Source organism: Caenorhabditis elegans, chromosome III (genome assembly GCF_000002985.6).
Source record: "Caenorhabditis elegans chromosome III".
NCBI classification, from domain to species: domain Eukaryota; kingdom Metazoa; phylum Nematoda; class Chromadorea; order Rhabditida; family Rhabditidae; genus Caenorhabditis; species Caenorhabditis elegans.
In genome coordinates, this window is record NC_003281.10 from 2375780 (window position 1) to 2390089 (window position 14310).

Sequence of the window (14310 nt, forward strand, 5' to 3'; positions counted from 1 at the left end):
CTGAACACAAAAGTTTCAAAGCTTTATCTTTTGTGCTTTTTCCACTCTTTTTCATCCCTTTTTCACTCTATTTCACTGAAAAATTGCACACCAAACCTTTTTTCCCTTGGGAATTTAAAATTGTCGAAATTTTCTCGAGTCCATTTGTTTTCCAGGGGCATATCTGGCTCAGTTTTACGTTTTTCCATCTGAATTATAAAAAAAATTCACTTTATTTCAATCATTTCACGGAATAATCCATTAAAAAAGCATTAAATCGCCACTTGGCACGATGCCAAGTTGCAACGACACTCCGAAATCCCGTTCTCACCTTGGCGCCAACGTCTCATTTTCAAACTAATTTGCGTGAATTTATTGATTTTTCGCGGAATTTCACTCATTTCTCATCATTTTTTTCATTTTTTTTAAATTTCAGCGACTATGGCGACTAACAAAGGCCATTTGGTAGTTTTAACGCCTAAAAAGCAGGATTCCGACCATAATATCGTCAAAATTCACCGGTAAGCGTTAGAAATCGGATTTTGAAGCTAAAAATTGCGAATTTTTCAGCGAAGAAACCGCAAAATCGGATAAAGTTCTGCATATTGGAGGTGGCTCGTACGCTGGGCTGATCATAAATCGATATGAAGAGAAATCGAACTTTGGTGGGGGTTTTTTTCACTGAATTTTCAGAAAAAACTCCAAAAAATCACTAAAACTTGATTAAAAATTCCCAATTTCTCCCAGTTTTTTCAGAGTCAACCGCCGATGTTTCCCTATCATTCAGTGTACATTTATCGAACAAAAATCACCAGAAACAAGTACAGGAAAAGCGTTCGCTGTTCTTCAAACTTCGGAAATCCGTCGAGCTTGATGTCGGGCGGCTTGTGGTGCACAAGTTCTTCAAGAACCTGTTGAGCAATCTTCCCGGAGGTGCGGAATTCGAATTTCTCGCTGAAAATTGACCCGGAAACGTTTGAGCCTGAAAAAAATGACTGAAAACTGAGAAAGAGTTATTTTTTTGAAAAAAAAAAAAATTTCAGAAATTTTTTTTTCCAATTTTATCGATTTTTTTTTTGGATTTTAGCATTAAAAATTCAGTTTTTCATCAATTTTCAGATTACGTGTCATTTATGAAGCGCGCGATGACACTTCTCCAAAAGGACTACACGGAAATTGTCGAGCTGGTCATCGACTACAAGATTGTCGAAGAAAGTGATCAAGTCACAATTCCAGATGCTACTCAATATGGTAAGAAATTGATAAAGCTGAAAATTTGGAGAAATTTCAAAAAAAAAAATCGAAAAAAATTTTTTTTTTCTAATTTTTTTTAGAAACTTCGAAACGCGGAAAAGGTAGGTTTTTCTTGAGATTTTCCCCTTTTTTCATCTTTTTCCCTGATTTTTTACCCTCTAATTTCGCCAAAATCGATTTTCCCCTGTTACTGTACCTCTGGGTGTACGCAAACACCAAGAATTTCGAAAATTGGTTGAAATTCAAGCATTTTCTTCGCAAAAATCGCCAGATTTTAAATAAAATTTAGGTGTTTAGCGGTATGCGCCTTTGAAATCGCGGTGAGACCCAAAAATTGCGAATTCTTGAGTGAAATCGTGCTGGGACCCGAAATTTACAGGATTTTTTCATTTTCTACCACTTTTTTCTTAAAAAAATTAGATTTTTCGCAATATTTCACACTTTGAACACATTTCCCCATAAAATAATCAGAATTTTGCCGAAAAAACGCCTTTTTGGAGGCTATGCCCAAAATTTTGAATTTTTCAGCCAAAAATTTGTGATTTTCATAGATTTTCAGTTAAAAATTCGGATTCTCCATCATTTTTAACATCTGTAACCCATCAGACAATTCAGGCAAAATTTCGTAAAAATTGGTGTTTGCATACTTTTGGAGCTACCGTAACCCTTGAAATTTGAATTTCAAGCTGAAAGATGTTACAGTGGTAGAAATCCACTGGAAATTCGATTTTCCTTATGGAAATTTCTGAAAATTGGTAGAAAATTAGAAAACCCCAGTAATATTTGTTCCTCGGCTCCAAAAATCGATATTTTCGTGACTCATGTGCTTCTACTCTGATTGATTGCAGTAAAACTGTATTTATTCACATTTTAAGCCAATTAAAGACTGAAAATGTGAATAAATACCGTATTTCTGCCAACAATTTGACAATAGAGCACATTTGTCACTCGGAGATGCGGAAGCTATGCCCAAATTTTCATTTTTCTCCAAAAACTTAATTTTTCCACGGATTTCCTATATTTTTTGACCATTTTTAGTGTCAAAATCGGATTTTCCATTATTTTCCACCCGAATTCACATGTTTTCATGTTTTTTTAACAAAAAAATTTTGGTGGCCGAACTTTTTGGATTTCTAGGCCACCAATTGCTAAAAGCTGATTGTTAGCCATTTTCAACGAGTTTTTTTCGAGAATTTTTTGATTTTCAAATAAAGTAAATAGATTTCGAGTTCAATTTTTGAAATTTGTGAGAAAATGTGTCCTCAGATTTCAAATATTTCTCGAAAAAAATTAATTTTTTGCCGGATTTTTGAAGATTTTTTATTTTTCTGCAATTTGTCAAATTTCCACTGTTCAGGCTAGAAATTTCCTAACAAACGTACCTAAAAAGTACAATTTCTATAAATTTCGTGACTCATGTGCTTCTACTCGTATTGATTGCAGTAAAAACTGTATTTATTCACATTTTTAGCACTAAATTTGCTGAAAATGTGAATAAATACCGTATTTCTGCCAACAATTTGACAATAGAGCACATTTGTCACTCGGATATGCGGAAGCTATGCCCAAATTTTTAATTTTTTCTGAAAAACTTGTAATTTGACCCGATTTTCAGTTAAAAATTCGGATTCTCCATCACTTTTCACTTCTATTACCCATTTTTCTGACAATTCAGGCAAAAGTTCGTGAAATTCGGTGCCTAGTACACAAACCTCTGTGTTTGCGTACTTTTGGAGCTACCGTAACCCTTGATATTGAAATTTCAAGCTAGAAACACAGAAAAAGTGTGCTAGACGTGAAATTCGACGGGGGGAATTAGATTTTCATACTGAAAATTGCTGAAAATTCCTATAAAATTGAAAAAAAACGGATATATTCGTTTTTAGGCTCCACAATTGAAATTTCGTGACTCATGTGCTTCTACTCGTATTGATTGCAGTAAAAACGGGTATTTATTCACATTTTCATCCTTAAATTGGCTGAAAATGTGAATAAATACCGTATTTCTGCCAACAATTTGACAATAGAGCACATTTGTCACTCGGAGATGCGGAAGCTATGCCCAAATTTTCAATTTTTCCCCGGAAAACTTGTGATTTTCATCACTTTCTGGCAATTTTAGGAATTTTCCTGTACGAAATTCAGCTTTCCTGTCACTTTTTGCACCTAATACTCTTTTTCCAGCCAATTTATCCAAAACTTTGTAAAATTCGGTGTTTGCGTACTTTTGGAGCTACCGTACCCCTGTCAATTCGATTTTTTAATCCAATTACTCTGAAAAATAACTGGAAAATTTAAATTTCCAGATTACTCGGGGGTACTGTAGCCCCAAAAGTACGCAAACACCGTCTCTTCGGTGTTTGCGCACTTGTCACGGTACAGTAACCCAAAAGCTTGAAAATATGCCATAATTGCACGATTTTAGGCGGTTTTTGGCGAAAAACCAGTCTTTTAATAGTGCAATAAGGTTAAAAATTCGAAAAAAAAAGTTTTTTTCACAAATTTAAACCAATTTTTCCGAATTTTCACCCAATTTTCCACCTAAAAACTAAAAAAATACCCCAAATTTTCCTTTTTTTTTCCAGATTCCGGCTCAGAATTGGAAGAAGTCACCGTCGGACACGTACAGGAAATACTGGAACACGCTTTTCCCAATGGATTGCCAACTTGTGCAATATCCGAATGCTTGAGATGCTCCGACGAGGAGACGTTGGCCTTTTTGGCTGAGCTGGAAACTTCTGGAATCGTTCGAATGGTTGAAGACGAGTGGATTCGTGTTGATACGAAAAAAGTTGATGAAAGTATTGAAGCACATCGGAATGCGGCTGCTGCAGCATCAACTTCTGCTGGAAATGGGTACGGAAAAGCTGAAAAACTCGGCGATTTTTTACCGAAAAATTGGGCAAAAACGACGAATTTTGACCCTTTTTCCAGGAAATCTGGCTATTTTTGTGTTCAGCACCGCGAGAGCTTCAAAATGACCCCCATATCGGTTATATTCCGTTCACTTTGAAAATTCTGGGTCCTGCCACGAAAACTACAGTACCCCCCTTCGCGGCGAGACCCAGAATTTTGAAATGTTAACGGAACATAGGCAATATGGGTGTCATTTGAAAGGTCTCGACACGCTGAATTCGAATTTTTGTATAAAAAGCTTTGATTTCCCAGAATGAAATTGAAAAATAATTTTTTTGAGAAAAAAAAGAAAAAAAAATTCCAAATAAAACCTTTTTTTAATAAAAAAAGGTTTTCCCTAGAATTTGCATTTTCAGAATTTTACAGTATTCTAGCAGTGTTAAAACAGAGGAAAAATTGAAAAAAAATGTTGAATTTCAAAAAAAAAAAAAAATTTTTTTTGACAACAAAATCCTCCGAAATTTTTAATGTTTTCTAAAAATCGCAGTTTCCCTAGATTTTCAGTAAAAATTCGAAAATTGCACATAGCCACCTTCAAAATGACCCCCATATCGACTATATTCCGTTCACTTTGAAAATTCTGGGTCCCGCCACGAAAACTACAGTACCCTTTCGTGGTGGGACCCAGAATTTTCAAAGTTAACGAAACATAGGCATAATGGGGATCATTTGAAAGCTCTCCACACGCTGAATTTAAATTTTTATACGAAAAAATTGGAAAAACATTTTTAAGAAAAAAAATTTCCAAAAAAATTTAAGAAATTTTTTTCGATTTTTTGAATTTTCAATTTTTTTTTCAAATTTTTAGAACGTTGAACTAATTTTTGCATTTTCAGGCTCTCCGAGCAACCAACTGTAGCCATCATCTCGTGCTTATTCGTCGAAAAACAGGCTATCGATGCACTTATTGAGGAGTCTTCAACTATTCACAAGTACAAATCTGGTGGAGATTCGAATGTTTACACACTTGGAAGGTATACAGTATTCCAGAATTAAGAAAAATTGGAAAAAAAATTCATTAAAATTTGATAAAATTCGAAAAAAAATCCGAAATTTTTGAGTTTTCCCGCATTTTTTCGAGATTTTCACTGAAAAATTCGGATTTTGCACATCCTGAGCTTCAAAATAACACCCATATTGGATATATTCTGTTCACTTTGACAATTTTGGGTCCCGCCACGAAATCACCCAGGGGTACTGTAGTTTTCGCAGTGGGACCCAAAACAGGCGGAATCCAGTCATGTTGGGGGTCATTTTGAAGGTACTGACGCGCTGAATTTGAATTTCTGTGTATGAATGAATAATCTTAAAATTTTTTTTTTTTTTTGATTTAAAAAAAAACTTCTTTTTTTTAATCTTCAAAATTTTTTTTCCAATTTTCAATTTTCAAATCGCATTATTAAAATTCGTATTTATCTCATCGAGAACTTCAAAATGACCCCAAACCCGCCCTATTTCCGTGAGTTTTGAACAAAGTTGGGTCCCGCCACGAAACCCCAAGGGTACTGTAGTTTTCGTGGCGAGACCCAAAATAGGCGGAGCCCAGTCATGCTGGGGGTCATTTTAAAGGTAATGACGTGCTGAATTTGAATTTTTGTGTATAAATGAATAGTCTTTAAAAATAAATTTTTTTGATTTTCAAAAAAAAAAACAAAAATTTAGAAATTTTTTTTTTTTGAAAAAATGTACATTTCCCTCCCTAATTTCAGAATCGGTGCTCATCGTGTTGTCGCCACAAAACTCGCACTTATCGGGGATTCACGTGAAGCCATCACATCGGCCGGCTCCATCACCACTCGTTTGCTCGGAAACTTCCAGAATATTGAGCACGTTTTCATTGTTGGCGTCGCCGGAGCCGTACCCCACTTTACGGATGCCACGTTGCATGCTCGGCTCGGTGACGTCATCGTGTCGGCTTCACGGCCACATCAATACGTTTATGCTCACGATTTGCTGTTTAACAGGCAAACGGAGCAGATTACCGGTGCGTGGGCGGTTTTTTGACTGGAAGCTCATCATTTCTTTCAAAATGACACCAATTTCGGCCTAATTCGGCCCATATCGAAGTTTCTGGGTCTCACCACGGAAGCTACAGTACCCCCTTCGCGGTGGGACCCAAAAACGGGAACATAGGCAATATGGGTGTCATTTGAAAGATCTCGATACGCTGGATTTGAATTTTTAAATAAAAATGAGCAATCACCTAAAAAATTTATTAAAAACGTAGTATTTTAAATTTTCAAAAAAAAAATGTTTTTTTTTCAATTTTTAATTTTTAAATTTGCATTATTAAAATTCGTATTCATCTCATCGAGACCTTCAAATTGACCCCCAACACGCCCAGTTTCCGTTAATTTTGAAAAAAGTTGGGTCCCGCCACGAAACCCCCAGGGGTACTGTAGTTTTCGTGGTGGGACCCAAAATGGGCGGAGCCTAGTCATGTTGGGGGTCATTAAAAAGATAATGGCGAGCTGAATGCGAATTTTTGAATAAAAATAAGGAATCTCGAAAAAAAGTCAAATTTTCTATATAAAACTTGAAAATTTTCAGGATTCGCCATCAGAAACTGGGATGCCGACGATAAAACCATCGAAAAAATTGTCGAAACCGGCGGCGAGGAGCTTCTTTCCGCTTGGAACTCGGCCACCGATGAAGCCATCGCCCTACTGACGTCATCAGCTGGTGACGTGGAATGGAAGGCTCCGCCCACTTCGACAGATGTTCTCGCGATGACGGTCTCGAAGGGAAATGTGGTAGTGATGCCACATCCGAATGCCGACACGAAAACCGGACCGGAAATTCATTTGGGAACCGTCGGCGCCATGTCTGCTATGAAGAAATATGAGAAATGGGATGGCGAAGAGGATAGTTTGGCTAAGGTTTCTGGAGAAACACGAAGAAAATTTAAAAAAAAAAAACGGAGAAATTTGAGCCAAAAATCGAGAAAAAAATTTTTCAAGTCCAAATTCGAATTCCCCACCAATTTTCACCCCAAGTGTCTTTTTCAGGCTCCTTAGCTCAAAAATTGCGATTTTTGGGTTACGGTAGCGCCGAAAGTTTGCAAACACCGTAGGGTCATACGACAAAATGCACAGTTTTTCAATATTTTGGTTTTTTACGGGCTACAAAAATGTTTGAATTTTTTTTTAAATTCTAGATAAACCTTATAGAAAACCGCCCTGAAAACTAGGAAAGAAATCAATATTTCTCTACTTAAAATTCCAATTTTTGCATGCTTTTTAGCCGTCACTGACGATGATTTACATTTTTTACAATTTATTACACATCTTCCTAAAAATTATCAGAATTTCACTGAAAAATTGCCTTTTTGAACTATTTTCCCCTGTGACTCATGTGCTTCTACTCGTATTGATTGCAGTAAAAACGGGTATTTATTCACATTTTCATCCTTAAATTGGCTTAAAATGTGAATAAATACCGTATTTCTGCCAACAATTTGACAATAGAGCACATTTGTCACTCGGAGATGCGGAAGGAAGCTATGCCCAAATTTTGCAATTTTTACCCTAAAAACTTGTGATTTTCTCAGATTTTCAATACAAAATTCGACTTCTCCATCACTTTTCACCCCCGGAACCTGGTTTTCAGCCAATTTGGACTAACTGTCGTAAAATTCGGTGTTTGCGTACTTTTGGAGCTACCGTAACCCTTGAAATTTGAATTTCGAGCTAAGACGTGTTACAGTTTTAAAAATGCACGGGAAGCTCGATTTTTATAATGAAAAATGCTGAAAATTCCTAAAAATTCGAAAAAAACCGGTTTTAAAAAAATCGGCAAAAAAAATTTTCAAAAAAAAAATTTTTTTTTTTTTGGAAAATTTTTTTTAAAACAGTTTATTTTCCAATATATTTGTTTTTCTACAAATTCCAATTTTTCACATATTTCCAGGTCCGTGAAACATTTGCCGAATCGTTCGGAATTCGTTGTATTGACGCCGGCTTCGATTCGGTCGTCGGAGCAGTCGTCGGCTCGTGTGTTCGCTCGTGGGCTCTGATTCGCGGAATTTCCGACTATGATTATGGTCAGAGTCGTGCTGGAAAAGTCTGGCAGGTACGGGATTTTTTTTCGCGAAAAAATTCGGTAAAAAACATTGAAATTCAATTTTTAGGGAAAAAATCGATAATTTTCAGAGAAAAAAAAGTTATTTGGCTCACATTTTCAGTTTCAGCACGCCGAGAGCTTCAAAATGGCACCCATATCGGCTAGAATCCGATGATTTTGAAAATTTTTGGGTCTCGCCACGAAAATCCCGGAAATTTTCTTTAATCTTCGCGATTGCTCATTTTTAAGTGAAAATTCAAATTTAGTTCGCCATTACCTTTTAAATGACCCCCAACATGACTAGGCTGTGCCTATTTTTAGGTCTCACCACGAAAACTACAGTACCCCTGGGTGTTTTCGTGGCGGGACCTAACATTGTTCAAAATTCACGGAAATTGGGCGTGTTGGGGGTCATTTTGAAGGTCTCGATGAGATCAATACGAATTTTAATGATGCGAACCAAAAAATCAATAATTAAAAAAAATTTGCAAAAAAATCAATATTTTTTCAGGCCCACGCCGCCGCCCGTGCCGCCGGAATGGCTCGTTGTATCATTGAAAAATTGCCGAAATCCGCTTGATTTATCGATTTATTGATTTTTTTTCCCTTCAAAATCCCAGCTTTACCTTTTCTCGATCAATTTTTATCGATTTTTTCGCTTTTTCATTTTCTATTCGAAAATTACCACCCACACATTCCTATTTATTTCTGTGCTGTACCCGTCCCCGTTTTCTTATTATTATTTTTAGTATCAATCAATTCTGATGTGAATTTTATGACCAATTATTGATTTTTTCTCATCGTTTTCTGTGCAAAAACTCTGAAATCTCAATAAATACGTTAGGAATCGATTTTTTTTTCGGCTACAAAATCAATAAAAAATCGATAAAAAAATAAATATTTATTATTTGGGAAAAAAAATTTCAAAATAGAAATTATCGATTTTTTGGACTTTTTCATACATAATAGACCATCTCGTCGCCGACAAACACATTCGACACTTCAAATTGCTTTTTGATGACGTTTTTGTCTGAAAAATCGATAATTATTGATTTACTCATTTTTCCAAGAATTGATTCACTCATTTTTCCAAGAATTCATTGCCAAATTCGAGTTTCTCGTCAATTTTTACAATTGGCGATCAATTTTCATGTCTCCAGCGTAAAAACTGGCAAAGTTGTGCATTTTGTCGTAAGACTCGGTGTTTGCGTACTTTTGGCGCTACCGTACCCCGTGAAATTCAAAAATCGAGCAAGAAACTTGGAAAAAAAGTTGTCCAGGGATAAAAATAAGCGAGGAATTCGAATTTTTCATTAATTTCCTCAGAAAAAAATCGCCTACCTTCAATTTTCTTGTTTTTCCTGCCGGAACGTGTTGTCCGCTTGTGAGTTTTCGAGGAGACCAAGAAGACACAAATGAAGTACAACTGCAAAACTATCGATTTTTCCCCGAAAAATCGATAATTACTCACCGAAATCGGGATATTGAAGAAGTGAATGATGTCGAGGACGAATTTCACAATGTCCAGCGGGCGGAAAATTATTTGCGACTGAATTCGCTTGATGACAAGCTTAAAATTGATTAATTTACAGAAAATCTTATAATTTCTCCATCAAAATCGATAATTCTTCGAAAAATCAATAATTTTAATAAAAATTAAAATACTTTTGATTTTCGCATTAATATTGTAAACAATTATTTCAAGATTACGGTTTCTGTGTAAATCGTGCCGAGACCCAAAAAACTTCAAAATTACCTGAATAATATCGGAATTCACGACGAAAAGCGCGAAAATTGTGTTAATAAACATCCAAATAGTCCACGAAATTGAGATGAGGGAAATTCGCTGAAAATATCGATTTTTTGGAGAAAATCTGGAAAACTTACCGTATCATAGGCATTGTGAAGTGCAATTGAGATAAGAACACCGAAAACCACAAAAAGACACTCGGTTACTGCAAAATTCAATAGTTTATCGATTTTTTTTTTGAAAAACACACACATTTTAATTTTACTTTTCGAGATTACTCATTTTTATACAAAAATTCAAATTCAGCTCGCCATTACCTTTTGAATGACCCCCAACATGACTAGGATCCTCCTATTTTGGGTCTCACCACGAATAACTACAGTACCCCTGGGTCATTTCGTTGCGGGACCCGACATTGTTCAAAATTCATGGAAATAGGGCGTGTTGGGGGTCATTTTGAAGGTCTCGATGAAATAAATTCAAATTTTGATAACTCAAATGAAAAAATTGGAAATTGGCAAGAAATATTTTTTCTGAAAATTTGAAAATTAAAAATTTTTTTTTTTCGAAAATATCGATTTTTGAGTTTAAAAAAAGTGATTTTTATTAGTTTTTTGTGCGTAGTTTGTTTTTGGATATATCAAAATTTCAGGTCACCTTTTCCATTTTTTCACTCAAAATCACCAACCTTCCCACTGAATATCCGCCTCCACAGTTTCGGTGGCGACGAGCTCAAAAGCTATTCGGAGCATGTAGACAAATGAAATTGTAAGGGAATAAAACGAGAAAACTCTGTGATCTACACGTGGCGCGTTTGCTGGTTTTCTGTGGCGAGCCATTTCTGGAAAAAAAATCAATTTGGAATGTTTTTTGGAAAATTTTTGGGAAAAAAAAATGATTAAGGTTATAGTTTTATAAGTGTAGAAGTCATATGAAGTGATGAAAAAATTTTAAAATTTAAAAAAAAACGAAAAAATTCGAAAAAAAATTTTTCGAAAAACAATTTTCTAAAAAAGTTTTCAAAATTTTTTCTGAATTTTTTTTTCCGAAATTTTTTTTTTCTTTTTCAAAATCTATCACATTTTTCTACAAAAAAAGAGTAAAAATTGGAAGAAAACGCAAGAAATTCTCGATATTTTAAATTATTTTTCCCTTCGAGAGAAATATCATATAAAATGCACGATTTTTACCCCCTTTTTTTCATTTTGCGAGTAGAATTTTTGATTTTTTTTTCTGCTTGGTGAATCAGAGTAGAGTCTATTAATAATTTGAAAACTTTCAATAAATTCCTAAAAAAAATTCCAAAAAAATTCTTTTTTTTTCCATTTTCCAAAAAAAATTTGTTCGAGTCCTACCACGAAAACAATCAGAGAACAACTCATTTGACCCTAATTTTTGAATTTAGCTCATCAATACCTTTCTTTTAACCCCCAACATGACCATGTTCCATTCACTTTGTTGATTTCGGGTCTCGCCGCGAAGGGGTACTGTAGCATTCGTGGTGGGACCCAAAATGCGGGAAATCTAGGAATGTTGGGGGTCATTTTGAAGGTCTCGACGAGCTGATTACAATTTTAGCAGTCAATTTAAAAAATAATAATACGTGAGCAAAAATAATTGCCTGAAAAAAAATTCGAAAAAAAAAGTTTTCCCCAAAATTTCTGCCAGTATATTAAATATTCTCCTAAACAATTATTCCATCAAAAAAGCTATAAAACACCAAAAGAAAAAATCTCATACCCGAAATATACATAATTTTCCCATAAAATGACGGAAAAATCGGCCGAGGATAATGTCATATGATGTGAGTGACGGAGGAGTTTTACACACTAGGAAATATAAAATTTAGAATCTATAATTTGTGTAGTTTTGGGAACGTTGAAAATGTTGGCAATTTTCGAAATATTGAAAAACCGAAAATTTTTTTTTTTTGAAAGACCTGAAATAAATTTTTATTTTCTAGATTTTTCAGTTTTTCCTGGTAAAATTTGACTTAAGCTCACTGAGACCTTTCCAATGACACCCAACACGCCTAGTTTCCACTGATTTTGAATAAATTTGGGTCTCGCCACGGAGTACACGGTGTACTGTAGATTTCGTGGTGAGACCCAAAAATGGGCGGAACCTAGTCATGTTGGGGGTCATTTTGAAGGTAATGGCAAGCTGAATTCAAATTTTGTGGTTGACAAAAGAAAAAATTAAATATTGAGAAAAAATTTTGAAAAACTAAAATTTCAAAAAAAAAAGGTTTTGAATAAAATTCAAATTTTGCTCAAAAACTGTTATTTTTCGATATTTGTTTCAAACTTTGTGAATTCACGCTTATAACATGATCCATCACGTTCAAGTTTCAAGACTTTACCTAAAACTACAGTAACCCAAAGTTTTCGTGGCGGGACTCTAATTTTCCGGAAAAATAGGGAAAGTGGGCGGAGCCTAGGCATGTTGGGGGTCATTTTGAAGGTGAGAATGAGGCGAAGTTGAATTTTTTTTATTAATTTCTTGAATAATGAAAAAATCGAGGAAAAAAATTTTGGAAAAAAATTGAAAAAAAAATTTTTTTTCCAAACTTTTTATTTTTTTTTCTCTATTTTCTTTCTATTTCAAAGAAAAATTTTAAACACAACAATTCCCATGTTTTCCGTGGCTTAAAAGTGAAGAATGCTCCCAAAAATATGCACTTCTTCACACTTTAAGCCCCCTCCCCCCCCCCCCCTCATTATTCACTCTTTCCTACATAATTCTACTGGTTTAAATCCGTGTTTTTGACGGGAAGTGTATGAAATACTGCAGAATATGACGTCATTTAGGTAGAAAACAAGAATTTGAGTTAAAAAAAAATTTTTTCGAAAAAAAATGTTTTTTTTGAAAATTTTCTCAAAATTTTTTTTCCCGAAATTTAGATTTTCGCTAACTAAGACTTTTAGTTTTGTTATTACACATTCAAAACCAAATACCAAGCACCAATATTCATAATTATATTTGTGCTCGGCGAGCACATTGCGCAAGGGATCAAAAATTATTCGCTGAAAAATAATAGACTTTTTCACCTACAATTAATAGATTTTTTGACATTTCTGAATGGCATTTGGGCTTCAAATTAAAAAATTGCAGCTGTCTAGTCAAAGTTTATTAAATACTTCGACAAAAAAAAAATTTTTTGGAAATTTTTTTCAAAACTTCAAAACTTCAAAAATTCATAACTTTTTTCAACTTTCGACTGTAACGTTAATTTTTTCTGTAAAATGAGCAACAAATATTTTTTAAATTAAAAAAAATTATAGTCAGCTGATTTGAACAAAAAACTACAGTAACCCAGGTGTTTTCGTTGCGGGAACTGAACTTTTCGAAAAATTGAGATATACGGCGAAGTCTAGCCGTTTTGGGGGTCATTTTGAAGGACTCAGCACGAAAATTTTGTTATTACGCACCAGATTCAAAAACATGGTGTTTAAAAAAAAAGTTTCAAAAAATTAGAAAAAAATTTCAATTTTTTTTTTTGAAATTTTTTCCTAAAATTTTAAAACCACCTAACTTTGTCAGTTTTTCAGATTTTTCAGTGACTTTTATTTCAAGATGAACACAAAATGTTGGCCTATTCAGTGAACTATACTACTAACAAAAAATTGTCAAGGGGTTTTCGTGGCGGGACCCGAATTTTCGAAATAATTGAAAAAGGAAAACTGGGCTGGAGTCTGGGCTTGTTTGAAGTCAGTTAGAAACTTAAAACCTACAATATTTTAACTTTCGAGTTTGGAAGTTAAATATTCAAAAATTTTGAGTCAAAAAAAATTTGAGCCAAAAAAAACAAAGTTTTTTTTCTGAATTTTTTTTTCTAAAAAAAAATCTCTAAAACTAAAAAAAAAAGTCACATGAATGTGTCAAGTTGATTCAAGTCGTCGTAGTGTGTGTGCAACAGAATAATTGAGCACATAGAAGCACAGAACTCGGCGGCGCTAAAGACAAAAAAGAAGTGGATGGGGGCGGGGCTCTTTTTCTCTGAATTTCTCTCTGTTTGAAGCTTTGATGAGAGGTGAAGCCTGGACAGAAAAAGTGCGGAAAATGACAGATGAAAACCATTAATTTGCGGTCGTATACGAAAAATTTCCAAAATTTTTTCCAACAAAAAACAATTGTTTTTTTTTGGACTTTTTTTTGGGAAATTATTTTTATTTTTCACAATTTTGATATTATGCTCGATTTTGTCAATTTCAATGTGTTCAGCTCGCCAAGGCCTTTAAAACGACCCCCATATTGACTAGGTTCCCTTTAACCCAAAAGTTTTGAGTCCCGCCACGAAAATCCCTGGGGTACTGTAGTTTTCAAATATTTTTGAAGAAATTTTAATT

The 14310-nt window shown here is 34.5% G+C and overlaps 2 protein-coding genes and 2 non-coding genes across 7 annotated transcripts; 2 read left to right on the plus strand and 2 right to left on the minus strand.

Moving 5' to 3' along the window:
* The first annotated feature begins 413 nt into the window (after positions 1-413).
* Positions 414-9062, plus strand: H14E04.2 (Winged helix-turn-helix domain-containing protein). 4 transcript variants are annotated; one of them, NM_171862.5, is made up of 11 exons: positions 416-500; positions 550-644; positions 736-912; positions 1099-1230; positions 1314-1334; positions 3819-4089; positions 4986-5123; positions 5859-6133; positions 6700-7028; positions 8059-8220; positions 8723-9049. In NM_171862.5, exons 1-11 carry the CDS (start codon positions 421-423, stop codon positions 8789-8791), a joined length of 1749 nt encoding a protein of 582 aa, NP_741095.1. In that variant the 5' UTR covers positions 416-420; the 3' UTR covers positions 8792-9049. The 4 variants fall into 4 exon arrangements, with proteins under 4 accessions (NP_497544.1, NP_741095.1, NP_497545.1 ...); NM_065143.7 differs by lacking the exon at positions 1314-1334 and having other exon boundaries at positions 414-500; positions 727-912; positions 8723-9061; NM_065144.6 differs by lacking the exon at positions 1314-1334 and having other exon boundaries at positions 8723-9062.
* Positions 9063-9100: 38 nt separating this feature from the next.
* On the minus strand, positions 9101-10804 carry H14E04.3 (Bestrophin homolog). The gene is made up of 6 exons (NM_065145.2): positions 10650-10804; positions 10099-10166; positions 9968-10057; positions 9683-9781; positions 9553-9637; positions 9101-9241 (listed from the first exon to the last, which is right to left on the minus strand). The coding sequence occupies exons 1-6, from the start codon at positions 10798-10800 to the stop codon at positions 9168-9170; spliced, it is 567 nt and encodes a 188-aa protein (NP_497546.1). The 5' UTR covers positions 10801-10804; the 3' UTR covers positions 9101-9167.
* Positions 9408-9457, plus strand: H14E04.6. Its single transcript, NR_052137.1, has one exon. It is a non-coding gene; the product is annotated as an Unclassified non-coding RNA H14E04.6 (non-coding RNA).
* H14E04.8 lies at positions 9408-9457 on the minus strand. Its single transcript, NR_052138.1, has one exon. It is a non-coding gene; the product is annotated as an Unclassified non-coding RNA H14E04.8 (non-coding RNA).
* Positions 10805-14310: the final 3506 nt, after the last annotated feature.

Bases quoted from the DNA above. Each gene is read 5' to 3' on its own strand.
- H14E04.2 (NM_171862.5), top strand. From the start codon at position 421: ATGGCGACTAACAAAGGCCATTTGGTAGTTTTAACGCCTAAAAAGCAG. The intron at 913-1,098 runs GTGCGGAATTCG...ATCAATTTTCAG, and splicing joins GTTGAGCAATCTTCCCGGAG to ATTACGTGTCATTTATGAAG. The intron at 1,335-3,818 runs GTAGGTTTTTCT...TTTTTTTTCCAG, and splicing joins AACTTCGAAACGCGGAAAAG to ATTCCGGCTCAGAATTGGAA.
- H14E04.3 (NM_065145.2), bottom strand. From the start codon at position 10,800: ATGGCTCGCCACAGAAAACCAGCAAACGCGCCACGTGTAGATCACAGA. The intron at 10,167-10,649 runs GTTGGTGATTTT...TGAATTTTGCAG, and splicing joins GGCGGATATTCAGTGGGAAG to TAACCGAGTGTCTTTTTGTG. The intron at 10,058-10,098 runs GTAAGTTTTCCA...CGATATTTTCAG, and splicing joins TTCACAATGCCTATGATACG to CGAATTTCCCTCATCTCAAT.